General features: G+C 57.6%; 2 protein-coding genes across 6 annotated transcripts in view; both read left to right on the forward strand.

The window, feature by feature from the left end:
• The window catches only part of USP43 (ubiquitin specific peptidase 43), a 207,326-nt gene extending 198,284 nt beyond the window's left edge, over positions 1 to 9,042 (forward strand). For both annotated transcript variants that reach the window (XM_050919242.1, XM_050919241.1), the window contains exons 11-15: positions 1,159 to 1,288; positions 1,725 to 2,073; positions 2,989 to 3,147; positions 5,228 to 5,386; positions 7,440 to 9,042. In XM_050919242.1, coding sequence (XP_050775199.1) covers positions 1,159 to 1,288; positions 1,725 to 2,073; positions 2,989 to 3,147; positions 5,228 to 5,386; positions 7,440 to 8,560 — 1,918 coding nt within the window. In that variant the 3' untranslated portion in view covers positions 8,561 to 9,042. The remainder of the gene's footprint in view (positions 1 to 1,158; positions 1,289 to 1,724; positions 2,074 to 2,988; positions 3,148 to 5,227; positions 5,387 to 7,439) is intronic.
• A 2,125-nt stretch (positions 9,043 to 11,167) lies between these two features.
• LOC127032262 (testis-expressed protein 47-like) lies at positions 11,168 to 26,754 on the forward strand. 4 transcript variants are annotated; one of them, XM_050919433.1, is made up of 8 exons: positions 14,323 to 14,647; positions 17,662 to 17,734; positions 18,809 to 18,912; positions 19,824 to 19,888; positions 21,215 to 21,419; positions 21,739 to 21,895; positions 23,773 to 23,829; positions 26,448 to 26,754. In XM_050919433.1, exons 1-7 carry the CDS (start codon positions 14,510 to 14,512, stop codon positions 23,808 to 23,810), a joined length of 780 nt encoding a protein of 259 aa, XP_050775390.1. In that variant the 5' UTR covers positions 14,323 to 14,509; the 3' UTR covers positions 23,811 to 23,829; positions 26,448 to 26,754. The 4 variants fall into 4 exon arrangements, with proteins under 4 accessions (XP_050775391.1, XP_050775390.1, XP_050775392.1 ...); XM_050919434.1 differs by lacking the exons at positions 14,323 to 14,647; positions 23,773 to 23,829 and adding an exon at positions 11,168 to 11,284; XM_050919432.1 differs by lacking the exon at positions 23,773 to 23,829 and having other exon boundaries at positions 14,324 to 14,647.

The raw sequence follows: 26,754 nt of genomic DNA on the forward strand, positions 1-26,754 counted from the left end.
CACAGAGGCAGTGGGTCCATCTCAGTGCCGCAGGCTGGGATCAGAGACTCAGGGTCAACACAGCTGGAAGAAAACATCTTGGTGCCCCTTACGTTTCTCATCAGTGTTTGGCCTGTAGCCACCTGGTGGCCTCAGGCCTTACTCCTGTGCCCACCCTCTGGTCAAGGACCTGGGCTCTGTATTTCACCCAACAGAATCAGAACCAACTCATTGGGCTCTTAAGTGTCTCTTATGTATTAACGGTCCAACCTTGACGGCCTCACTCGGAATACCCCCCATGGAAGGACAGAGTAAAGTCTGAGTGGGACCATCCCCATTGTCCTGCTGGGAATTCTGCCCGAGTGAGGACATCAGGATCTGGCCTGCTAAGAATCACTTGCCTGTGTCTCCCCCATTGGACAGCAGGGTTAGCTGTGAGCAGTTTGCACAGGACAGTGAGGGTCCATGCACTCTGCGTTTAACAGCAGCACCTTCAGTGGAGCAATGCTGGATTTGCACCAAAGAGCACAGAATAGGTGGCTCTAGGAACTGGGATGGCACTTCATCCTAATAGACGGCTGAGTGCCCAACAGCGCCCGTGGCACCAATGGGGTTGCCGGTGCTCAGCGCTTGTGAAGATCCAGCCACTTGATTAGGTGCCGAAATACAGAGTTTGAGCCAAGGTTTTCAAGCCTGGGGAGTGATTTTGGGGGGCCCAACTTGAGACACCTAAAAGGGGGCTGAGTTTCAGAGTGTGGCGGCTCAGTAGTGTCTGAAAATCAGGCCCCTTTAAGGCATCTCAGGTTGGGGCCCCCAAGTCGCTGGCACTTGTGAATATCTTAGCCTGGGCGCCTAACTTCAAGCCCCTGTACTGGACAGTATTGTCCACTAGGGAGAGAACTGCCCTGCCTTTAATAGAGGGCCACCTCCGCCAGGCAACCAACATGCCAATCCCTTAAGTGGTCACTTAAGACAGGTCTTACTATAACTCAACCTGTGGAACTCACTGCCTCAGGGTAGGGTGACAAATACCACAGGCTGGCTTGGGAAAAAGCAGGACAGTTGCTGTCTACTGTCATGCTGCGTCAAGGTGATTGGAGCCCCAGCCTGTGGATGGCACTGCCCAGATGCCATCGTGTGGGTACTGCCTCCCTCCAAGTTCCTCTCCCACCTTTGCAGTCTGTTTGGCAGCATCCAGGAGGAGGTGGTGCAGGACACCGAGAGCGTCCGGCTGCAGCAGCAGGCCCATCAGCAGCAGCACAGCTGCACCCTGGATGAGTGCTTCCAGCTCTACACCAAGGAGGAGCAGGTACGTGCCATGCAGGGCAGGGTCTGGTCGTGTACCCTGGGCCTGCTGTTGCCCTTTGTGCTGGGGCAATGGAGCTGACGGGGTAGGGACAGGTGCTGGGCTGACAGCAGAGAACCCCAGGGCATGGATCCAGCTGCCCAGCTGGGGCTGGCAGGAGGACAGGAACAAAGGGAAGGGAGAGCCCACCGCACGCTGCGAGGGGAACCCCAGCCTTCCTCTCTGAGCCCGAGCCAGGGCAGGCAAGGCACTGGGGACTGTGCTTCCCCCCAGCCCAGACTCAGGTTGCAGGCCCCACTGGACCTATCCTGCTGGAGGGATGGCGCAGCAGCACCAGGTGCCCAGTGCCCTCCCCATGGGCATGGGGGCATGGCCAGGCCAGTTGCTGGGGCCATGCTAACCCTAGCCTTGCCTGGGGCATGATGTCTTGTGTCCCCAGCTGGCCCCCGATGACGCCTGGAGGTGCCCCCACTGCCAGGTGCTGCAGCAGGGCGTGGTGAAGCTGAGCCTGTGGACGCTGCCCGACATCCTCATCATCCACCTGAAGAGGTTCCGCCAGGTAGGCGAGCGCCGGACCAAGCTCTCCACCTTTGTCCGCTTCCCCCTCCGTGGCCTCAACATGGCGCCCCACGTGGCCAAGAGGAGCCAGGCCGGGACACAGGCACTGGGCCCACGGGCGACATGGAAGCAGCTGCCGTACCTCCACGAGAGCTCCCAGCTTGACTCGCTCTACGACCTGTACGCCGTCTGCAACCACCACGGCAGCATGCAGGGCGGACACTACACTGGTGAGTGCGCCAGGGCACAATGCAGGGTGGGCACTTTGCTGATAAGTGCACCACGGCAGCATGTGGGGCAGGCACTTCATTGGTAAGTGCACCAGGGCACCATGTGGGGCAGGCACTTCGCTAGTGAGTGCACCAGGGTGCCATGCAGGGTGAGCACAACATGGCTGAGCGCACCAGGGCACAGTGTGGGGCGGGTGCTTCACGGGTGAGTCCACCACGGCGCTGTGCAGAACATGGCTGAGTGCACCGGGGTGCAGTGTTGGGCGGGCACTACGTGGGTGAGTGCACCGGGGTGCGGTGTGGGGCCGGTGCTACATGGGTGAGTGCACCGGGGTGTCGTGGGTGAGTGCACCGGGGTGCAGTGTGGGGCAGGCGCTACGTAGGTGAGTGCACCGGGGTGCAGTGGGTAAATACACCTCAGTGCAGTGTGGGGCAGGCGCTACATGGGTGAGTGCACCAGGGTGCCATACAGGGGTGGGTAGTACATGGGTGAGTGCACCAGGGCACTATTCACCCCGTGCTGGTACTAATCATGCCCCAGTTTGGTTCTGGTGGGCGCTGTGCAGCTGGAGGCGCCTGGCTTTGGGTGAGGGAAGGACACTGGAAGTCCTGTCTGGCTGCAGTGATTGAACCTTGGAGGCGACGCTACCTGTGGAGGGCCTTGGAGCAGCTGGGCTGGCCCAGCCCTAGCTGGCAAATTGCCTTCTGCCTGGGAACCTCTCACAGCGGTTTTAGTCTCAGGCCGGGCGGGGGGGTGGACCTCAGCCAGACGGGCCCCGCCAGCGATGCAGGCTGATGGGATTCCACCCTGGCAGAGCTGGACTGAACCCCAAGCCTGGCACCCCCAGGGCCCCGTCTCCGCCCCTCGTGCAGTTCATGAGCTCCCTTCCTAAGCACAGCTGTGCTCTGCCCCAGCCTACTGCAGGAACTCCCTGGACGGCCGCTGGTACAGCTACGATGACAGCGCTGTAGAGCCGGTCCAGGAGGACGAGGTCAGCACCCGGGGCGCCTACATCCTCTTCTACCAGCGAAGGAATGTCATCCCCAGCTGGTCGGCCAGCAGCTCCGTGCAAGGTGGGCCTATGCCCCTGCCGTCCGTGCTCGCTCACAGGGACGTGCTGCTGCGGGTCGCCAGGCCTGGTCCACTCAGGGCTGGCTTTAGGCAAAAGGCAGGCGCCGCACCCTGGCTCCCCGGGAGGAACGCCCTTGGCAGAGTAGTTCCAGGGTCTGCTTCTGTGCGAGTGCTGGGGGGCCAGAGCCTGGCCTATCGCTAGCCCATCCACCCCTGGGAGGGAGTGTCTGCCTTGCCAGCCGGGGGCAACTGTGCGCGGAGAGCTGTCTGTGATTGCTTTCCTCTAGCTAGCACGGGTAACAATAGCGGCGCAGACCCGGCCACTTGGCCATGAGCATGGGATGGTGCACGCTGGTCACTAGCCACTACTCATGTCCATGCGGCTGTGGCTGCACTGCTCTTGTTACCCGTGCCAGCTGTGGCTGTGGCTACACAGGCTGCATCAAACATTCCTGTGCCCTGTAGACGTCCCCAGGAGGGTGGGTGGAAATCACAGCCATTGGCACCAGCAGGCCAATCCACTCCCCACGTTCAACCTAGTGTTGTCTGTGACAAGTACATTGCTGAGTCTCACCCATAGACTGCCCCATCAGAGAGGTCCTTGGGGCCCATCCTCCCTGGGCTCTGCGGGGCCAGCACTGTGACACCGTTCTGGCTTTAACACGATCAGCCAGGAGCTGAATCCTGCTGAGCCACTCTAGTGTGGAGTAGCCAGCGGGAGGGAAAGGACAATTCACGAGGGGTGTTCGCTGAATGCTCTGGCTCTCTTGCACGCACACGCTCAATCACAAAGCATGTGGACACATCTACACACAGTCACAAAGCACATGCTCACACATTTACACATACACAAAATCACAGCACATGCACACACACCTACACACACACACAGTCACACCCCCACCTACCTCCGTGCACGCACAGTCAGCATACACACACTTACACTGGCACATGCATTCTCAACAGCCACAAAGCGCACACACAGACACACATTCTCTCTCTCTCTCTCTCTCACATACACACACCCCTCCTAAGAGAGTGCACTCTCGTTTGACAGAGGCTGTATTTTCTCTGAGATCCTTGCAAATTACTAGTCTGTTGTGGCATGTTAATTGCGCTGTCCTATTTGTGCTGCCTCTCTGTGACTGCTGCTTGTAATTGCACCTTATGGCACGTGCACATTTTATGTATTATTACCAGCAGCCACTGAGCTTAGGTGCTTTGGTTTTGGGGTGCCCAAGAGGAGACCCCGAGGGCCTGATTTTCCAAGGCGCTGAGCATCCACAGCTCCATGGGCCTCATTCGGAGCTGCAGGGGAAATGAAGTCCTCAGTGCCTCAGGCTGGGCTCCCAGCACCCCGGCCCATTTTGGAGACGTCGGCCGGGGTGAGAGCCAGCTGGCCGCCTGCCTCCTGGGAGCAGGCACTGCAGGGGCTGCCACTGGCACCGAAGAACAAGGCTGGAATGGGTGGGCTGGCTTCCCACAAGACCCTGGTGGGACTCGCAGTTTGGATCATGGGTCAGGGCTGTGCCACCCTAGCTCTGTGAGCCTAACAAGCCCAGGTCAGGGTCCCATTGGCCTCTGGGGTGGGAATGGGACCAACCCACCCTGACTCCGGCTGGGCCAGCACAGTTATATAATGGCTATTGGGCTCCCTCTACTGACACTTGCTCCAAAATGCAACAAAACAAGCCACGGTGACACCTGGCTACCTAACCTGTGGCCTGGGCCTGTCCAGTGGCACCTCTGCATGAAGATCTCTCCTTCCCCAGCATCAGCATCCCCCCACCAGATGGCTCCCTGGGGATCCCAGCATGAGGGGTGCATGGAGGGCGCCACTCTGCACCCAAAGGGGACCAGGGAGGAACCTTCAGGCAGCGGCTCACTAGCAAGGGAGGCCCCTGGGAGCTGTAGGCTGTAGCTGTGGACAGCTCCATCCCAGTGATTGCTCATTGCCAGGGCAGGGGGACAGGGGCTGGAGCTGGCTGCTTTGCGCATTTTGGTGTCACCTGCCTTGCTGCACCCCCAGCGCCCCATTGCGTCTGTGCCCCAGTAATGCACCTGTCTGGATTCCCCCTGCAGGCTCCACCAGCTCCTCCGTGTCGGATCACTGGCTCTCACGGCTCAGCGGGAGCAGCAAGAGGGAGAGCCTGGTGTCCCGGAGCTCCACAGCCTGCCCCTCCCTCCCGAAGGTCCCCGACTCGCCCGTCTTCCTCGACGCTGCAGCCAGCCAGGAGAAAGGTCTGTGTATTGCTGTGACCCCCCCGGGGCTGGGCAGCCGGTGCTCTGCCCTGCCACTTGAGTCCTCCCCCCCCCGACTCCCCTGCACGGGTCCGTCGGGTTGCAGAGCAGGATTCGGCCCCAAGAGCTTTGCAGCGCAGGACTCTGGGCTGTGCCGGGGGGAGCCAGGGCAATCGACTCGCTGGCACTGGGGAAGGGGGCACCATGCAGTGCTAGGTGCAGGGTGTCAGGCTGTGCCTGGACATGACAGGACATTTTGAGCCCAGGAGCCAGTTTGTTTCCCTCCAGGTGCTCTTTCCCCGTAACCCCCTACACGGCCTGGCTGGGTCAGCTGGTCTTTGCTTGGCCTCACAGCCTGAGGGGTCTCCCGGAGGGGAGCCCAGCCCAGCGGCAGGGGAAGAGCAGCCCATTCACTGGGGGTGGCACAGAAGAAGGAGCAGTCGTGGAAGAAGTGGACCAGCAGGGCAGCAGGGCTGGTGGCATGGGGCAGGGAAAGGGGATGGGCCCAAGGGATGGGGTGGCAAGAGGGGGTCACAATCAGGTTCGCAGGGAGCTGGGTGGGGGCCAGGTGAACTTCTACTTCGGTCATTTCAGTGCCACCAGCCCCCAGGTATCACAGATCGGGCCCCCAAACCCCCCAGGTGTGGGTTAAAAGGCAGGGGGATGGACCCAGGCCAAGCTGGCGGGCTCCATTTATTCACCTTTAGGGGGGCAGGAGCCTTGAGGGGCCCTGTCTTCTAGCTCTCCCCACCCCCGAAGGCCAGAACTTGCGAGTCTCCCTGCATCCTGAGCTTGGCCGCACTTGGCAACCGACTTAAGACAGGAAGCTCGGAGCCAACGTGCTCCTGGCGCACATGGGGTTAACCTCTGCCGCCTAGCCCCACGGCAAGCTGAAAACAGCCCCCCCGCCCCCCCGGCCTGCCCCACAAGCAGATGCCTGGGCTCTAGTCCTGCCCATAAGGGGCTGTGCTCCCCCACATGGCGGGGCAGGTTCATCCAGCTGAACGTCCCTCTGGAGTGCCACCTGCTGGTTGAATGCACCAGTTACAGCTGGCCAAAGGTGCACTGGCACGTCCCCTACGCTGGCCAATGTGCTGGTGGATTTCAGTGGCGCATGGGGCCACCAGAGGCAACATTCAGGACTGGCCATTTAGCCGGTTCTTGGGACCCGGCCCTCATCATAAGCACTGTCTGTGTGTCCCCAGTCCCAGTGCGCTAGATGCTGGACATTCAGTGAGAGACAGGCCCTGCTCAAAGGGAAGGGACTAGATGGACAAAGAGTAGGGGAGAAACAGAGACAGGAAGTGACTTACCCAAGGTTACACCGGGACTAGAACTAGGGTTGCCAAGTGTCTGGTTTTTGACCAGAAAGGGAGCTGCAGGGGCGGCACCTGCAGGTGCAAGAGCAGAGCACAGAGCCTTCCTGGCCGCCCATGTGCCTAGGGGATGTAGGGACCTTGTGGCCGCTTCCTGAGAGCTGTGGTAAGTGCTGCCGGGACCCTGCAGCCCCTCCCACACCCAAACTTCTGCCCCAGCCCAGATTCCCCTCCCACACCTAAGCTCCCTCCCGGAACCCACACCCTGCACCCCCTCCTGCACCCCAAACGCCTCCTCCCCAGCCCCACCCCAGAGCTCACACCCCCAGCTGGAGACCTCATCCCCCTCCCAGATCCCAATCCTCTGCCCTAGCCTGGTGAAAGTGAGTGAGGGTGGGGGAGAGCGACAGAGGGAGGGGGATGAAGCGAGTGGAGGAGGGGCCTTGGAGAAGCAGCAGCGGCTCAGGAGGGGCGGGGCAAGGGGGTTTGGTTTTGTATGATTAGAAAGTTGGCAACCCTAACTAGAACCCAGGTTACCTGATTCACTGGCCAAAGTTGCTAGCTACTAGTCCACACTGCCGGCCAGATCCTGCCCTTGGCCACTCCTGGGCAGCTGCAGCGGCACAGGTGGGAGCTGCGCCCAGCCCAAACTGGCCCCAGATGCCACGCAAGGGGCAGCATGCAGCTCCTCTCTGCTCTTGGGGGCTCCCGCCAACCTGCCTGTGTTTCTCTTGCAGGAGGCTTTGAGTCGAGGCCCCTGGTGCGCGGCATTCAGGGCCGCAGCATCAGTATGAAAGTGTCCCCCACCAAGACCAGACTGGGGGCCACCAAGCCAGTGCCCCTCCGCTGGTCCTTTGCCGCCAGAGACAAGCCGCAGGCTGCTTCCGGGGAGCTGGTGGAGTACCTGGAATCTGGGCGCAGGCCCCGGTACACCAACGAGTCCATCGTCCCCCTCATGACAGGGGGCAGCGAGAACAACCCGGTGCCAGCGAGGCCTCCGCTGAACCCGGCCACGGCTGGGAAGGACCCAGGGGCCGGCGGGGCTGGTAGGGAGAGTGGGAATTCCCCAGGTGCTGTGAGGGGTGCTGCAGAGAGCCATGGCAAAGCACCGCCAGCCACCGAGATGGCTGGGACCCTGAAGAGGAGCAGCAAACCAAAAGAGGAGGCGGGCCAGCCGCAGAGGACATCCAAGAAGCTGGAACTGCCCGTCAACGCGGAGGCCCCCCGGAGAGCTGAGGAGCCAAAGACCAATGGGAGCAAAGTGAGCTCCAATGGGGCGGCCCACACGGGTACCCTGCCCCACCCACACCACTCCCTGAGGGCCAGAGGGGCACCGGGCAGGGACGGGGACCCCAACCAAAGAACCCCCACCAAGGCCGGGGAGCACGGCAGGGACAGGGACCCCGAGGCTGAGAGGCAGCCGGAAGGGAAGTTCACCATCTTCAGGGCCGGCTTCCTGAAGAAGGAGCCCAAACGGCCTGATGAGCCGGAGTGGCCCCACACCTCGGCACCAGCCATGGGCTCCTCTCGGACGTCACTCTCCAACGGCACCCTGAGCATCATCAGCGATGGCAGGGCCAACGGCACACTGGGCCGGCGGGGCAAGGAGGGCCAGGCCAACGGGAGGATCAGCCGGTCCGAGGTGGACATCAAGCACTCGCAGAGCTCCGCCAGCATCCACAGCAAGGCCGACTGGGCACTGCGCAGATCGGCTTCCCTCTACAAAAACGGCAGCAGCGGCCACCAGCACAGCCGCAGCGTGCCACTGGAGAAGGTGGCCTATGGCACCTTGCAGAGGGTCAAGTACCACACGGCCTCCCTGGGCAGGAAGAAACCAGTGCCTGAATCCAGCTTCTAACCCGGAGCTGCTGGTGGCTGGAGGATGAGCACGGCAACCAGGGTCGGAGAGAGGAAACGGACAAACCCAGCGGGAGGCTGCAAGGGGCTGTGATGTCCACTGAGGCCACGTTGGTCTGATCTCTGGGTTCCCGCGTCCCACTGGTGCTGGGTCCCATTCTCCTTCCCTAGGATTGCTAAGGGAGCTGTCTCGTGCCGCGCCGCTGATGCCTGGGCTCCCTGCACAATCCATGCCTTAACAGGACGGCACCCCGTGCAGGGCTGCTGAGATCGGGGGCGGGGGACGAGCAGCGGGGAGAGCAGACGAAGAGTATTTATTCTATACGTAGAGAGAGTTTTATTCACTCAGCATCAATGATGCTTTTTGTTTTGTAAAAGGCGACTATTTTTCGTACCAAGGACGGGATGGGGATGGAAGGGGAGAAGCAGGGGATCATTTACGCACCAAGGTCTATGCAATAATAAAGTCTTCTCCTGAGCTTTTGTATGCGAGGGCCTGGCTGGCCGCACACGCTGGGGTTTTGCAGAGCTTTCTATTAAAGCCGTATCAAACAAGCACTGAGCCGGGGACTTTGGGCAGTGGTTCCTGTGGGGAGAGAGCCCTGCGGGGGGGGGCCCTCTGGAGGGGTCGAACATCTGTCTGCTTCTTGGGCTGACGCTGCCCGGGTTGGGAAATTCCTGCACTCTGGAGATTGTCAGATAAACCCTCAAAGCTTGAATCTCCTTTGCCCCATGTATCACTGACCCCACACACACACCCCCAGCACCCTGCACCCCCTGTCACTGACCCCCCCCAGCACCTGTGCGCCATGTGTCACGGATGCCCCCAGCGCCCTGTGCCTCTTGTCAATGACCCCCAATGCCCTGTTCCTCTTGTCACTGAGCCCCCCAGTACCCTGTTCCCCTTGTTGCTAAGACCCCCAGCGCCTGTGCCCTGTGTGTCCCTGACCTTACCAATGCTCTGTGCTCCTTGTCACTGACCCCACCCAGCGCCCTGCACCCCCTGTCACTGGCCCCCAGTGTCCCATCTGTATCTGCCCACCCCCACATACCTCATGTGTCACTGACCCTCCTTTGCGCCCCAGCCCGTTTGTCACTGGCTCTTGGCACCCCCACCCTCCCGCCGTGTGACTGACCCAGTGCCTCTGGCCCATGGCTCACCGACCTAGCCCCCCCCAGTGCACAGAAAGTATGAATGATCCCGTTGGTGAGTTACACCCTGTGGTCATTGGGCTGAATGACACCCCGAGGGGCAGGGCCGCGGAGAACCACAAACGGCCTTGCCCCTTGGCTGGCGCTTGCCCGAGCACAGGGTGCCTAGACCAGCGGCTGGGTAAGCGCCTGAGGATGTCACTTTATGGTGCCACGGGTGTTTGAGGTGCTGTCAGAGGAGTGGCGGGGAGAGCTAAGGGCCAGGCAGGCAGCACTGTGCTCTAGGCGTAGCCCCATTCAGTTTGGGGTGGGGGGGAGCTCTGGGAGGAGGAAGGGCAGCAGACTGGCAGTCACAGGCCCACAGTGACGGGCAGGGGTGCTTTGCTGGAGTGACACTGTGCCCCAAGCTGAATGCCAGCCCTTGCCAAGGACTCTTGCGTCACCTGCTCTGCTCTCCAGCTGGCCACAGCTTCGCTCTTCATTCAACCCACAGGGCTGCTGCTGCAGGCCCCTGCCCCCTCCCCCCCCCGCCCCAAGGCCAGAGGTCTCACCAAGATGGCAGGGCCCAGTGCTAAGGATCCTGCCCCGTGTCTGCCTCCAGGAAAGGCCGGAGCAGAGGGAAAACAAACAGTCCTGCTCCCCGGCTGAGCGCTCCTCATCGCCAGGCTGCCCCAGCTCTATGGGGCCCAGTGGCAAGGAGGGCTGACTAATGGGCTAGCTGGATGTCCAAACAGAGGGCGACCCTGGCTCAGCCAGTCCAGGACTGCCCTTCTATGGGTCAGGGAGCAATTGGGGACTGAAGATTGGGGGGGGGGTTGACGGAGTGATTGAAGGGCAGGCTAAAGATGGGCGATGCTCAGGGAGCGATGGGGGCTGGAGATGGGGGTGCTCAGTGGCTGTCAGCTAGCACACTGCACTCCCCATTATGCAAGCGGGGGACACATTAAGTGACTTCCCCAAGCCCATAGGCACAGTCTGTGATGGAGCCAGAAACTGACCCCCCCCCAGCTTTGCTCCAGTTCCACTAGCTCCCTAACCACTGGGCCAGGCCGACTGGGCAGAGAGGCGAAGGTTCCCCCTGGCACTGAAGCTTGATTTAACCCTAGCAGTGAGCTGAGCTGCAACACATGGGCAGGGAAGCTTGCCCGGGCACTGCCTCTGCTGCACAAAGGATCGGTGGCTTCCTAGGGTCATCAGACAGACACAACGTTACCTTTAAACTAAAATGCATCATGGGATTTATTTTTATCCACATGCTGCACTGCACCCCAGCCACCCCTCCCCCAATGGGAAAGGGTTCCCTGGACAGCCTGGGGGGGGGGGTCGAACAGGGAGGCATGTATACCAGCAGTGCCCTGGTGCCACCGGGCTGCAGTGGGCGGGCCCTTGGCAAAGCTCCCCAGGCCTCCTTTGTTATCATGACACAGTCACTAAGCAACGGCCGCAGGTTGCAGCCATGGCATCCAGGACAAAGCGAGCCCTGAGCATTCAGTACGAGCTGGAGGAGTTTGCTTTCAAGGCCAGGTTCTCAGTGTATGGGCTGGCGAGGGAGCAGCAGAAGGCCATCCGAAAGGTTTGTGTGTAGCGAGGGTGTGTGTATGTGTCATGCTTTACTGGGTTTGAGCCATCCCTGTCCCTCTTCTCAGCCCCGCTGCATCCCGCTCTCACTTGCTGGGCCCTTTGGCTAGGGGGCGGCGGGGGGGCGGCTTTTGCAAGACCTGCATCTGCTTTAGAAACCATTCTCTGTGTGTGTGGCCAATGGCTGGCAGTGCAGCCATAGGACCCCAGCATGGGGGGTGTGAACAGCCAGCTGGGCCTGTTGGAGTGACGTTCAGGCAAACAGGATGGATCTGGCCTGCATGGAAGGCCAGCGGCAGGCTGCGGTGTCAGGTCCTAGGAAAGCAGGGAACTGGCCCCATGGGATATGAATGGCTCTGCAGGCTACAAATTAAAGGTCTGCACTGGCCTTGTAGCGTGAGAAAAACCAAGAGTGAGCAACAGCGGCTAGGACTGCAGCACGTGCTGAGAAATACCCCCACACCCCCTGTATTGTACTGACACGAGTCCCCCAGCTGTTCCCAGGATAGTGACCAAATGCTGCAGGTCTGATCTCATGCCAGGGAGTGGGCCAGCAGCCAGGCCCTGCATGCCTCAAGGAGGCCAACAAAGACTAGGCTGTTAATTCAAGAACAGGACATATTCACCAATCACATTACAATATGCAGATAAAAGGCGGTGGGAGAAGGTAGGCAGTGATTGGCTGATATGCCTTTAATGTCACATTCCAGTGGGAAGGCGGCAGGCAGAGGAATGGGTGATTGGTCAACTCACCTCTGACATCATATCACAGTCCAATAGGGAGATGGAAGGATGATGATTGGTTGACTTACCTTGTGACATCACCACCCCACCAACTGACAAGAAGCTTTTGATAGGTTGGCAGTAAAGAGGCTAGACACAGAGAAGGGGGAAAAGCAACATGGGTCATGCACAGGCAGGAGTACAGGCTGATCTAGGAGCAGTGTCCATGTGCTCTAAATGGGGGATCCAACCAGCTTGCAGTGGCTGAAAGAAGCCTACTGGCATGGAGAAAGTGAATAAGGAAGTGTTATTTACTCCTTCACATAACACAAGAATCAGGATCATCTAATGACATTAACAGACAGCAAGTTTAAAACAAACAAAAGGAAGTATTTCTTCCCACAATGCACAGTCAACCCATGGAACTCATTGCCAGGGGATGTTGTGAAGGCCAAGACTATAACAGGGCTCAAAAAAGAACTAGATAAATTCCTGGAAAATAAGGCCAGCAATGGCTATTAGCCAGGATGGTCAGGGACCGAACCCCATGCTCTGGGTGTCTCTAAACCTCTGACTGCCAGAGGCTGGGATTGGCTAACGGGATGGATCACTCGGTAATTGCCCTGTTCTGGTCATTACCTCTGAAGCATCTGGCCTTGGCTACTGTAGGATACTGAGCTAGCTGGACCATTGGTCTGATCTGGCATGGCTGCTCTTATGAGGCATGGGGCCTTTCAGCAGGAGAGTGGGCTGGTGGGGAGAGATAGGGAAAGGCCACCAAGGAACACTGAAAGGGGTCACAAGGCACCCCTGAACATGGGACAGCTGAGGGCCGGGCCAGGCCTGCATGTTTGAGGACAAGACAATGGGGTCACTGAAGGGGCAGGGCAGTTTTCAAGGGGCTTTCCATGGGCTGTGCTGGAGGGCAGCATCAAAGAAATCAATGCAATCAGACCCAGCAAATTCCATCACTCTGCCCATCAGCCAGGCCTTGTGCCACATGCCGGTTGACGCTTGGACTCACCTCCAGGCCTAGCTCCCCCCATACTCCCTGTACTAAGTATTAACTATTTCCTACGTCCACGGGGTCAGTGTCTCCTCATGATCCCCCCTCTGGTAGTTCTCTCTGTCCCCAGTCCTTTCCCCCACGCCTGACCTTGAGGCATCCCACGGCAGGAGAGTCCCTGGCAGTGCCGCCCTGGCCGAGGAGGCACCGTTGGGCAGCGGAAGCAGGGGGACTTTGAGGGCCAAACCCTTGGCTTCTTTCCTGGCAGTGGAAGGGTCAAATCCCACTCTGGAGTGAAGACTTTGGAGGAAGCCTCCTACCGGGATCCGTGCAGAGCTCCCATCATGGCGGTGGGGGTGGTGGGGGGCTCTCTGTGAGGAAACACTTGGACACCAAGGGCCTGGGGGGCAGGGCCAAGGGCTGCAAGGACAAAGCGTCTCTCCTTTAGGGACCGTGCTGCAGCCTGATGAGCTTCGCAGCACAGGGAGTGAGATAGGCCACGTTGCATGGCTTGTGGGGTCTGGAATATACAACGCAGCACCCGGTACCTGGTATGCGGCCCCTTCTGGGCTGGATCCGCAGAGACCATGGTACAGCCCCAGCTCGGCAGGCCTGCATGAGCACTTGGTGCATAGCAAGCTGGGGCGTGGACCTCCAGTGCTGCAGCCTGCCCATGTGTGCCCTGCTGCCATACGCTTAGCGCTCCCTGGCGCACGCTGACGTCTTGCAGTTTGACTCCGCAGGAGCTCAATGTCATACTGACCCACCCAGGCAGCCCTAATGTAGCCCCAAAGGCAGGGACCCTGCCTTCCCCTAATCCACCCCAACTCCCCGGCCCTTCTAACTCCTGAGCAGGCCACTTGAAAGGGAGATCTGCAAACTGGGGAAACGCAGCTAAATGAGGAGCCAGCCCTAGCTCCTGTAACTCACCAGTGCTGCCCAGGCTGGAGGATCTACCACTGCTCAGCCTCCCTGACCTTCACCTGCACATTAAAGCACAGTGCTCAAGAGGCAGCAATAAAAACACCTGCTAGTTGTGGCCATACAGCCTGCTGTGCCCTGCATCTTGCCCGGAGGGAGACTCAGCTAACAGCTGTCACAAAGCCCTTGGTGTCCTAGAACCTCTCAAAGCCTTCAGGAAAGAAAGGATCTCTCATGCCACGTGTTGCCTGAGCAACCGCTGCCCCCTGCCAGCTAACACGCCAACGGAAAATGCCAGCAAACAATGCAGACAAAAGGGCTAAACAGTAAGAGCCTGGGCTCTGCTGCTAAGATACCGAAAACCTTTTGTCAGCTCGAAGCTGCTGCTTGGCCAAAGTCTTGCCTTGCTCCCAGCCAGTGTGACTGGGACTCCAGGCTGTGGTACTTGGTTGGCACCCACGTCTTTCTGCACTGTGACCACCAGGCAGCAAGAGCTGTTTTCTAAGAGGCCACGCAGCAATTCTGGATTTGTCTTGAGGGCCGTTAGTGCTTTTTCTGTGCAGCCAGAGGATGGGCGCGAGGGGGGGCATGGCTGGTCGGGAGAAAACGGGGCAGATGAAACCGAAGGCGTCACCACAGGAGAAGGGCCGGACAAATCTCCTTCAGCACATGCTCAGCAGGCGGGCCCCCACTGCCAAGGAGGATACAGTCAGTGTCTCCTGTGTCTCCAGCGCACGGTGTGGGGACAGACTGGGATATTGGCAGAGCTAGGCTGGGAGACGGCCCACGCAGCTGTGGGTAGGTTGGCACAATGTGATCTCAGTAAGCTCCCCACATCAGGGCTTCGATCTTCCTTTTACTGGCATGTGTGCGGCAGGCTGAGCTTGCCAGTGGTGGAGGGCTGGGGGGGCTTCCTACACTGCACAGGAGTGCGTTAGAGCTCAGAGCTGCAGGCTGCAGATCCTAGAGCATTTCAACCTATTCACAGGGACATGGGTAGAGCCCATCAGCACTGCTCCTTTCACCATGCTGTAACTGGGGGAGGAGAGGCCCATGCTGTCACCGAGCCCCTGTCTTGGGCAGCATTGCTATGTCAATTGGGCTTTGGAGTTTCTCCACTCAGTCATGTCCAGATCCACAAAGGTATTTAGGCTCCTAGTGTCCACTGATTTCAGCGGGAGGATCTGTGTCTAGAAACTTAGAATCTTCAAGGCCCCAAACCCTGCAGCTCCTTTCAGCTCTAGCTCCTAGAGTCTGTAACCTCTGTACAGCCCAGCTTCTGACACTTCCTCCTACTCGGTAGTAGTTGCACTGAAGTCAGTGAGCTACTCGGGGAGAATGGGCAGAGGAGTAACAGCAGAATCTGGCTTCTGCAAATAGCTGGTTATTTGTGGCCACAGTAGGGCTGCCTGGATAGTAGCTCTGGGAGCTTTTCTGACTGGCATCCGAACAAGCCTCTTTCAAATCCCCTTTCCCAGTTCATGCTGCGTTTCTGTCACCTCCCAGAGGGTGCAGAAAATGTTTGGTGGCTCAGGAAAGCTTCAGTTTTACAGCCCTTTAAATAGGTAGAGAAATCCCAACTCTCTTTAGGGTGAACTGGCCATTTCCAAGGGCGAGATGGCAAATCAAATCACGGTCAACCATTCCAAAAGGGACTTTCTCACATCCCCAGTGCAAAGCAACTGCGCAGTGCTGTCCGGATACAGCAACAGGTGCACAGGACAAGAAAGCGTTGGACAGGAAATCCGTTAGTCCATCATCACTGACTGCCTGCAACAACCCAGCACAGCATGTGTGAGATCAGCTCTCTTGGGCAGAAAGTCAATAACTAAGGGCTGCTATTGGACTGGGGCATCTGGGTCCAGCTCCTGGCTCTGCCACTGACTCCCTGGGTGACCCTTTGGCACGTTACTTGGGTTGAGATTTTCAGAGGTAACTGGGGAACAGACACATCTGGGGTCAGCTCCCGTTCAGTGGCTCAATCCCTGAGTCATTGTTGAGCACCTTAATCACTCTGTGCTTCTGTTTCCCATCTGTAGAACAGGAATAACGCCACTTCCTGGGTCTGCTTGTGTGGTTAGACTGTAAACTCCCTGGGGCGGGGGGTGTCTCTCACTATGGGTATATGCAGCACCTTGCACCAGGGGACCCTGCCCTTGGTCAGGGGTCTCTAAGCACCACTGTAATGCAAAGAGCACTATTCTCGCTCATCTCACAGCATCTGTTTCAATTCAGCCATTCCAAAAAGGAATCAACTGAAATTTATCTTTTCTGTAATTTTCAGTGTACACAAGTCAACCCCCTTCACAGCCAAGTCACCTTCCCCTGACAGGGGAACTTCAATGTTCTGAGACAGGCACATCCAGCCACAAGCTTCCCCAGGCTCCGAATGCTCCCCAGGACCTTTCTATTCCTGCCTGTCTCCTTCCCCAGGAGAAGGCGCTTGCCAGAAATGTCAGCAGAAGCCCTCCGGTGGTGGTTTTGTTGCAAACTCTCCGCTCTTTGCAGACACAGGCGAAATGGCCAATTTTGTCAGATGCTGCTGAGTGCCCCACAGCTCCCACCAGGAGCCTGGACCTGAGGATCCTCATGGATTAGTTATAGAGCAAACCAAACACAACCCTACCCATACATCCCTATGCACACAGACAAAGGTGCGGTTCAGCATACGGTGCCCCTGTTCTCTGCTGGGGAAATTTACACTGATGCAGCGCTGCATGCCCTTTGCCGGGTTCCTCCTGCACGAGTTGAGTGCTGGGGAAAGGCGCTAGCCCACTTGATCCCTCTGAGATGGAAATCTCACAGGAGAGGAACAGGGCAACATTCCTTCCCACGGTGCCAGCACCCCCCCACCCGGGTACCCCATCCTGACTTGGGGCACCGCCTCCCAGGATGAAAGGCATGTGCTGATCCCCCAGCCTGCCTGTGAGAGGGACACATTTGTTGTCCACAGTGGTAGCATTCTGGACACATTCCAAGCTATCCTAGAAGCTCCCATATAGTTTCCATGGGGATCCTGCACTGGGAGCCCAATGCTTTGGAGGGTTGCTGAGGAGCTGGCACGAGTCCTGTGACACTGACCAAGATCTCCTTGCCTTAGGGGAGAGGCCCATTTGGGAACTAGGCCATGGGGGGGTCAATTCATTTATAAGATCCTTCCCCACGACATTGCAAAGCCAATCCAGAGCCACGTGCTCACTTGCCCATCCTGTCCCGGTTGAGCATGTGTCTGGGTGCACATGTCCCAGAGAAGAGGGGCACAGAGTGGGCAGCCTTAGGACCAGAAGGGACATCCTAGCTCCCTGAGTCATAGAATGCCAGGATTGGAAGGGACCTCAGGAAGCCATCTAGTCCAACCCCCTGCTCAAAGCAGGCCCAATCCCCAGACAGATTTTTGCCCCATATCCCTAAATGGCCCCCTCAAGGATTGAACTCACAACCCTGGGTTTAACAGGCCAATGCTCAAACCACTGAGCTATCCCATCCCCTGATACTACATGTCCCCAAGTACAAGCACCTGTACCATTTACAACACGTGTGCCAGCCCCCACTGGACTCAGCACTGGAGCCCTCCCAAGGGCATGGTACCTCCCGTCCCGTCCCATTTCTCCTTTCCTCTGTCTCAGTGCCTCATGTGGATAGCCTTCATCTTCCGCCTGGCACTGGCAGCAACCTCCCTTCACAAGGCCTGAATTACAGCTGGCCTCTCTCTTCCCCTCTAGAAATTGCTTCTGCACAGGCTGGTATTTCTGGCTAAGATCTCCCCGGAGCTGGCCGACAAACAGGATTTAGCAGGTAAGCGCCTCAGCTTGTTTCTTCAATAGACACATCAGTGGAGGGCAGGAGGGCCTGAAATGGAACAAGGGCCATGCGCACACTAGCTCCCGACCACACGCTGCATTGCAGCGCCTGGCCAGCGCTGCCTACGACTAAATGGCTATGTGACACACTGTGTCTGAGACACTGTCATGTGAGCCAGCTGCTGGGCTGGCGCTTTCCCCAGAACACCACTTGCTTTCTCCATGGGGTTGGGAAGCTGTGCCGGAGAAGGGAAGACTCGGCCTCCTACCCACCCTTCTGTGTATGACCCCACCCAGCACAGCCGTGGTGGAGTGACAGCAGTGAGGGCTCCGCATGTGCAGGGTTATCTGCTGGGGTGCAGTTGCTGGGATGGGATACCCCAAAGCAGCAGGTGTCACAGTTAGCACCCCATTGAGATGCATGGGACACTCTTAGCATCTCAGGCTGCTGTCATCCACAGGTCACATTTGTGGGCTGGAAAAATGATCATTTCTCTTTTAAAGGCCAAGTGGGAGTCTAATGTCAGCCCATGGGGGCAGGGGGAGGGCCCTGGGCTCAGGCCCATCACACCTGTGCCTCACTCTGGCCCTGCCAGAGGGCAGTGTGCATGGAAAGCCCAGGCTGGACACTCAGGGAAGGATGGCTTGGGCCACACTGCAGACATGGGTGCTGCTGTGCAGGCTGGTGGGCTCTGGCCCCCATCATTGAGCGAGCCGATTCCAGGCCCCTAGTGAGGGAGGGCGACATGCAGCCTCCTGGAGGAACATGGAGATGCCAACATGCCTGATACTGGTTTGCAACTAGCCCCAGGCAGCTCAGGAGTTCCCATTCTGACTGCTAGAGACTGCTGTGCCATGGGTGCTCTGAACGGGGCAGGGCCCTGGGGCCGTCACACAGGGGTTCCTTCCCCCACCCCTTTACAGTGCACTGGGTGAGGGGCAAGGGCAGGAGGGATCCTGCAGCCTGGAGAAGGAGGCAGCTGCAGGAGCCAGGGCCTGCACTAGCCCGGTGGGGGCTGGGGGGTGGCATCAGCCAGCAAACACTGTATGCGCTCTGGGTTCTCCACAGGGTACTGGCACCGTCTCTTCCTGAGTCTGCAGCGCTACTACCAGGGCGAGGGGGTCACGGGCCTCCTGCTGCTCTACCCCACCTATGTGGTGCACACCCTGGAGGTACGGGGCAGGCGGGCATGGGGCCGGCCAGCCCGCGGATGGATGGGAACATCAAAGAAAGGGACTGGAAACTGGGGGAGCCCTGGAGGGGTTATGAGATGGCTTAGGATTGTCCTTCGCAGGCTGCACCCAGCTCTGATCCCCAGTCCCGTTCCTCCCCACCTCACCCCACGTCACCCTATGTGAAACACCCTGCACCCCGTCTCCCCATCTCTCCCTCCAAACCAATCACCCTACACTGAGCCTGGCGTGTGTGTGTGTGGGGGGGCAGCAACAAGACAGAGAACAGCTGTGGAAGGTGGGAAGCGAGAGCTAGAACCCCCCAAACCTCATTGGAAAACCACTGCCCTTGCCCCCGCCCCAGACCCCCATCCTCCCCAGTCCCAGATCTAAGGGCTCATCCCCCACCCTAGCCTCGCCCCATATCCCCTCCAGTCCCCTAATCAAAGGACCCATTACCCATCCCAAACATCAGAATCTAAGGGTCTATCCCCCACCCCTCCCAACTCCACAATGTGAGGGCCCGTCCCCCAGCCTTGCCCCCTAACCCCACAATCTAAGGGCCTCAAACTTAGCTCACCCACTCCACATGTAAGAACCGCAGGTCTGTCTCCCCCACGCCAGAATCTGAATGCCCCATGCCCATCCCTCTTTTAGCAGCTCACTGTGCTGCATCGCCCTCAATTCCTCCTGCCCCCAGGCCTGGCAGCTGTGGCTGGCATGTTCGGGCTGAGCTGGGCTAGCAGCCTGGGCAAATTCACTCATGTCCTCTCATACTAGTACCAATTGGGGCCACACAGCCTCGCCAGTATGCCCGGAGCCTCCATCCCACCACCCGGCTGCAGCCCTGAGCGTCTGTTGAGACGTGATTGGTGGGGGTTGAGCAGCTAATGTGGTTGCTCTGCTTTCAGGCCTCCAGCGAGGTGCTTTACTCCATCCTGAGGGACCTGCGAGACATGCAGCCCCAGCAGCACAGGTGAGGGCTGGCCAGCCAGTGGCTGGAGGGTTTTCAGCTGCCACATTTCAGAAGTCTTTCACCAAACCCTAGAGTGCACATGAACGAGGACGATGGCAGTTGGGCTGCGTGCGGGGATCAAACCTGGGAACCTCGAGATCTAAAAGCAGATGCCTCTGCTGCTATTGGCTGGGAGGCAATAGCTGACTAATTCGATATTACAAGAGCCAGGGGCTGGAAATTGAAGCCAGGCAAATTCAGACTGGGAATAAGGGATCCATTTTTAACAGGGAGAGTAATTAACCCAGTGGCTCTCAAACTTTTGCAGTGGTGACCCCTTTCACACAGCAAGCCTCGGAGGGCAACCCCCCTTATAAATTAAAAACACTTTTTAAAATAATTAACACCATTATAAATGCTGGAGGTGAAGCAGGATTTTGGGTGGAGGCTGACAGCTCACGACCCCCCCTCCCCACCCACAGTTTGAGAACCCTTGAATTAACCACTGGGACAATTTACCAAGGGCCATGGTGGATTCTCCCTCCCTGGCAAGTTTTCAAATCAAGAGCGGATGTTTTCCTATAAGATTTTCTCTATGAATTGGGGGGCGCGGGGCGTTTCTCTGGCCTGGGTCATACAGGAGGTCAGGCTAGATCATCACCATGGTCCCATTCGGCCTTGAAATCTCTGAATCTCTGCCCATCTTTACTGGGTACAGCCAGGAGAGGGAGCTGCAGCCACAGCTCTGTGGGCACGGTGCACCCCGATGGGAAGCATGGCTCTGGGCAGAGGCTGCCGGCTTCCAGCGGAGGGGAAAATGGGAGCCCCACAGCGCAGACACTGGCTGGGAAAAGACTCTCTCTGGTGCCCTCTATAGGGGAAAGGGGCAATTGGAGGGTCTGCACCAACCTGCCACCAGGTTAATTTGCATATTGAGCTCTCTGTCTCCCCCTGCAGATTAAAAGGGGTAACAGAGGTGTTCCTACCTGCCGCCAGGTGTTTGCTTTAGAGCTGGTTGGAAAAAGGTTTTTGTAGCTGTGGAAAACATAGACAAAAAGTTAAAAAACAAAAAGTCAATTTTTTGCTGAAACAGCCAACTCTTTGGCTGAAAACCAGGCACAGCTAAATGCATGGGAACAGCTGTACTGGGGTGATCCCCTTCTTACCAGCCTAATGTGTCCACACCAGGGGGTGGTACTGCTTTAGCAATGCCAGGCTAGTATGGCACCATCTTTGCATGTAACAAGGCCTCAGTAGGCAGGTAGCGACCCTCCTGTTAACCCCTGGGGTGACAGACCCCTTTTTTGCTGTGAGAGGGAACTGATCCACTGCCCTGGCCTGTCCCAGGGCCCTCATTCTGGAGCCCAAGATCCTGGTGCTGTCCCACAACATTCCCTCCCGGCTATTCCAGCACTGGAGCTACAAGGTGCTGGCTGTGCCCAGCAGGCACCTGGGCTACGACACCTCACGCGAGGAACCAGTTGAGACCATCACTGGCGAGTGCCTGGCGATGCTTCTGAAACTGGGGATGTACCTGCTGAAATACCCCAAGGTAAGGGCCAGGAGGCACTGCTAGTGCCCCCTAATGTGGGTAGGGCAGCTTGGGAGGTCTGTCGTGCCCCATCTCTAGCCAAATCTTTGGGATGCCCCCACATACAGGGTGGTGCTGCCTTTGGAATTATAGGCCCTCGCTGACCTGTCCAGCCACTTTCAATTCCATCGTCTACAGCAGGAGCGGCCCAGCTCACCACAGGTGGGCACGCTCGGTGAGTGGCGGAACGGCCAGTCGAGTTCTCGCGCTGGCTGCGGCAGGCGCGATTTTCCTCTGGCATTGAGTGGCTGAGGGCTTTCTTGCCTCTTCTGATTTCCAGAGCCCCCCAAACCTCCCTGATGTCGTTCTGGAGGAGGTCCCCAACTTAATTATTCCCCAGGACACCATCTGCCACCTCCTGGAGTGCCGGGATCTCCTGAGCCCTGCACAGTTCCTGCAGGCCTACGATTCCCCCTTGAACGTCGTCATGGACTCAGGTATGTTCCTGTGTGCCACGGGCTGCATGCACGGTGCGGGGATGCACGTGACTTGTGTCCAAGGGCTCAAAGCTTGTTCTTCTCCTGCAACGTTGTGACTGTGAACTGTCCCCTGGCTAAGAGGAAATCAGAACCAGAAAACCAGACTCCGTGAGGATGGAAACAGCCCTATGAGCTCTGCTCCAGAGTTCGTTAATCTCTGCCTTGGCACTTGGATGCAGCAGGGACAGGGGCTGCTGAAGGACGGTGACAGATTTCCACTGCAAGGGGCAGAGAGAATTGCTTGATCCTAGAGAGAGCCCTTTCCTGAGGCAGCTGCTTGGGAGAACAGCAGCCAAGGGCATACCTGAGCCCTGGGGAGTGCTGCGTGCACAGGCAGAGGGGAGAACAGAGCTCAGATCTGCCAGGCAGAACTGGTAACAAGGCCTAAGAAGGCCTCTTCTCGCCCTGGGCCGGACTGTTACTATTTGTAGCACCCAAGTGCCTCTGATCCCCAGCCACTGGCCAGACCCTTCCTGCATTCTGTCATCGAGTGCCGGGGCCGGTCTGGGCAATTTGCCCTGCCCAGGCTGCTCCACAGGAGCTTAATAGCTAGGAAACTTTTCTGATGGTCAGATAAATTGGCCTTGCCTCAGATTCATTCCCGCCCACCCCTTTCCTCTGCTAAATAACGCCTCCCGCACCCGGTTCAGTGCCTTTCCCATTCACGGGCACGGCTGCAGCCCTCCTTTGTCCAGGGTGACCCAAGCATGCTGGCGACTGGGACGGTAACTTGGCCAGTGCCCTGGGACACCTGGTGAGAGTACAGGGACATTGTCCTCTGTGCGGAAATGCACAGAGGGAATGAGGGTCTGACTGGCTGGGGGATGGGTTTTGTACCTCCCGCATATGGGAGGAAAGGAGGAAGCTGTTGCATACTGGGCCCAGCTCTTCAGTGAGAGAAGGGCCCGTGCTCACTGTCATTGGGGAGTCTGGGCAGCTGGGGTGTGGCTGGTGCCGCACTGTTAGGATTGAGGCTGGTGTGCAGTTTGGACTGGAACATTCCCATCGGTTGGGGCATCAGGCCAGATCCTGCTCAGTCACACTCGTGTAAATCAGGAGACCACCCTGTCACATCAATGCTGGTCCTATGTCACGCTCTGGAAGGCAGAGGAGAAGCTGGGCCCTTTTTTTCGTAGATTCCACGGCCAGAAGGTACCTGCGTGATTATGTAGCCTGATGCCCTGTGTAATGCAGGCCAGAGAACGCCCCTGAATTAATTCCTGTTTGAACTAGATCAGAGCTTTTAGAAACATGGTCAGGGACTGAGAATCCACCACACCCCATGGTAAATTGCCCCAGTGATTAATTTCCTTCACTGGTAAAACTTTACACTTTATTTCCAGCCTCAATTTGTCTAGCTTCAACTTCCAGCCATTGGATCGCGCTAGACCTTTCCCTGCTAGATTGAAGAGCCCAGTATTAAATACTTGCTACCCCTGCAGATTTTTATAGACTGTGATCAAGTCACCCCTTAACCCTCTCTCTTGAGCTCCTTGAGTCTGTCACTATAAGGCCGGTTTTCTAATCCTTTAATCATTCTTGTGGCTCTTCTCTGAGCCCTCTCCAATTTAACAACACCCCTCTTGAATTATGGGCACCAGAACTGGACACAGGACTTATATCTTGTAGCTCAGAGACAAACATTCTGGTCCTGGGTTTGGGAGCAGTGGGGAAGGAGCACGGGACTGATGAGGAAGTTCACAGCAGTTCATGTTCCAAAAAAGGTGAGTTGTCTGCACCCGTAACCCGTGTGTGATAACCAAGGAGAAACCCAGAAGGGTGGGCTTGAAAGCAGAGTCCAAGCCGTGATTACATCCTGTTCCTTTTGCTTAAAGGGCACGTGTTTGGAAGTGACAACCCGTATGCTGTGTAAGTTTCTTAGCAACCCAAAGGTACAGTAAGCTGTTCACTGGTACATGCACGTTGGGCTTTGCATGATGCTTCTCAGTGCACGTTCATGCAGAGTCACAGGCTGCCCTGCCCTGTAGCTGTTGGTAGAACCTTGGCTGAAATAAAACCCATCTCACCTAACCACCACTGTAGAACCCCATCCCTTTCGGTCACGCTAACAGCTCATTTCACCCGGCTGAGAGTTTCACATGCACACGTTCCATCTCCTGCCCTGCCAATGTCTGTTTAAATGCTGGCTGCCTCCAGTTCTGCAGTGATCAAAGGTTCGTGGGACTGTGCGGTCATGTGCCTCAAAGCAAAAACAATGCTTTTTCTTCCTGTATCAACTAATGTCTGAAATGCACCATTACCACAGCTAGGGGTCTGCTGCGTAGTCCTGAGATGCAGCAAATCTACTTTACAGAGTCTGGTGTTATTTAGTGAGTTGCAAGCGGCTAATCTCAACAGCTAGTTCCAAGTTTGTATAATTATCTTTTTGCACTAGCAAGAAATGAAAAAGAAATCCTGCACATCCCAATTGTTATTGATGCGGTTGGGAACGGCTGCAGAAGGTGGGCATCAGGAATATGGTTATCGTTCCTGACTCATGTTCTATAAGATCAGTGTCTTAAACATTTCAGTGCGAAACTCAAGGGATAGTGAATTCTTCACTCGAACTACTAACCCCTTGTTAGTCGTTTGCAAATGAGCCCATAGGCCTTAGGCACCGAGATTCCACTGCATTGCCACGGGGGCGAGCACCGAATTCCATTAAGCTTGTTGGAGCAGAGAATTGTCTCTTACTGGATGTGTGTGCAGCACCTAGTCCAATGGGCAGGGCCTAGATGCTACCGCCCTATAAACGAGAGAATCGTGGCCTGGGGGTGAAGGACAAAATCAGCAATTACCCACACTGAGCGGTGCACTCAACCCCTCCACGCCTATTTCCAGAGCATGTTACAAACACTAATCAAGCCTCTCTATCAGCCCCATTGTAGCAATGGGGAAACTGAGGCACAAAGCAAGTAACTCACTTGCCCAGGTCCCCCACAGAACCAGTGCCATGGTGGGGGCCGTCCTTGAGCCCTGTCCCTGGCTCTAACAACCAGACTCTCCTGGCAGCCCATTAGTGAGGGGGCAGCTGCAACCTATCATGGTTTTTACAAATGAAGGGCTGATCCAGAACTCACTGGAGTCAAGGCAGAGCCCTAAGTGCATCCTCAGGCCCTGTCCTGGGTCCATGGCTCCAGCAGTCCCCAGCCTACCCATGGCTTGGGAGAGGGGTGTTTTTGCACCCTCCTCCCTGAAGTCTGGCTTCGGTTCCCAGCCTCCTCTCTGTGCTGCCGGGACAAAGCTGCATGTGTTTGCACCGACCACGGCAAGCAGGCAGGGCCAGCCCGCCGCACCTCAGCCAGGCAGGGGCAGAGCTGGATGGGGAGTGGTGGAACAGCCGTGCTGCCCTCCCCGTGGAGCACATCACCCTAGAAATGCAGGGAAATGACTGCAGCTGGAACCACCTGGTGCTGCTCAACCCCCTCCAGTGCAGCTAGCACAGCCCCACCCTGTGGGGAAAGCGCTGGTTCTGGTGCCTTGGGGTCATGGAGTCCAGTGAGCAACTAGGTTTAGGACTCAGGCATGGGGCTTCTGAAACTCAGCCTCCAAACCAAACCACCCGAGTCAGGAGACACCAACAGAGACCAGCCGAGAGGGCGTCTGCCCCAGAGCCATCCCTCTGGCTCAGGCATGGGGCAAGCTGCTGCCGTCTGGTGGGTGTGATGGGCCAGGGATCTCTGCCCCATCCCTAGTGCATGAATAGCTCCAGTACCATAGCCCTGGGCTGCAGTCTCAGCAGAGGCCAAGGGCCGACTGGGCCATGGAGCCTGAATCTCCCGCTTGTCCCTAGAGGCGGAGGTGGATTAAGATTTACTGGGGCACTGGGCACAAAGAACATTTGGGCCTCCACACCTGAGGGTTCCCAAATTGGTCAGGGCCCCAGGGGCCCCTGCCTAGAGGCAATATCTCTGAACCAGGAATGAGACACAAGAGGGGATGGCATGTGGGGTGATTTGCTTGTGGCCATGATGCTCCCGTTCTGTGGGCAGAGTGGCCAGCCATCCCCCAGCCCCTTTAATGGAAACCAAGCAGAGCCTTCAATCCCTGCAATCGGCTCTCCTGTTCGTTACTAGGATTGCCTTGTTCCTAATCTCTACAATACCTGAGAGCCGTGGAGAATTGCCGTCCAGCAAGGTCCTTCCGTGGCTCCCCTCACCTGATGCCCGAGGCCCTTGCAGGCACTAAGGAGTGTGAGGCAGGGCAGTGCTGTTCTCTCTCCTGGGCAGCTGAGGTACAGAGCGGGATTTCGGCACCACACTCCCATTGATTTCAGTTGGAGATAGGTGCCCAAGACCTTTGGGGATCCGTGCCTACATGACTCCCCCAGGGGTCTATGGCAGAGCTGGGAACTGAGGCTACCGCTCCTGCGTCCCAACCCAGGGCCTCCATCACTCGATCAGCCCTCCTTTTCCATGCACGAAAAATGAAGCCAGCAGCAGTTCCTCAGTCAAATCTCCTGCTTCTCGCTGGTGTTCTGATGGTCTCTTTCCCCTCTCCCCCTTTCCAGAGTGCGTGTGGCCAGTGCCTGGGAAGGTGAAGCTGGACGCTGTGAGCTCTTGAATGAAAAGGACTTGGGGCCCATGGATACGTGGGGCATGGCTGAGATTGGAGGGGTGCAGGCAGCAGCCTAGGCACTGCTCCGGCCCACAGCTGGTCATGCAGTGCTCAGGGTGTGGCTGATCTCGGCCCATGATCGTGGGGAACATCCAAGAGCCGCATGGGAAAGCGGCCAGAGAAGCCTGCGTCTCACCAGTGGAATGATGGGCTCAGATGGACAAAAGGGATTAACTGTAATTATATGGGGATTAACTAGC

This window comes from Gopherus flavomarginatus, chromosome 12 (genome assembly GCF_025201925.1).
Source record: "Gopherus flavomarginatus isolate rGopFla2 chromosome 12, rGopFla2.mat.asm, whole genome shotgun sequence".
NCBI classification, from domain to species: domain Eukaryota; kingdom Metazoa; phylum Chordata; order Testudines; family Testudinidae; genus Gopherus; species Gopherus flavomarginatus.

Excerpts from the sequence above, each read along its gene's own strand:
- LOC127032262 (XM_050919432.1), top strand. The coding sequence starts at position 14,510 with ATGGGCGCGAGGGGGGGCATGGCTGGTCGGGAGAAAACGGGGCAGATG. Across the intron at positions 14,648-17,661 it reads CCACTGCCAAGGAGGATACA|AAATTGCTTCTGCACAGGCT; the intron begins GTCAGTGTCTCC and ends CTTCCCCTCTAG. Across the intron at positions 21,896-26,447 it reads GAACGTCGTCATGGACTCAG|AGTGCGTGTGGCCAGTGCCT; the intron begins GTATGTTCCTGT and ends CCCCCTTTCCAG.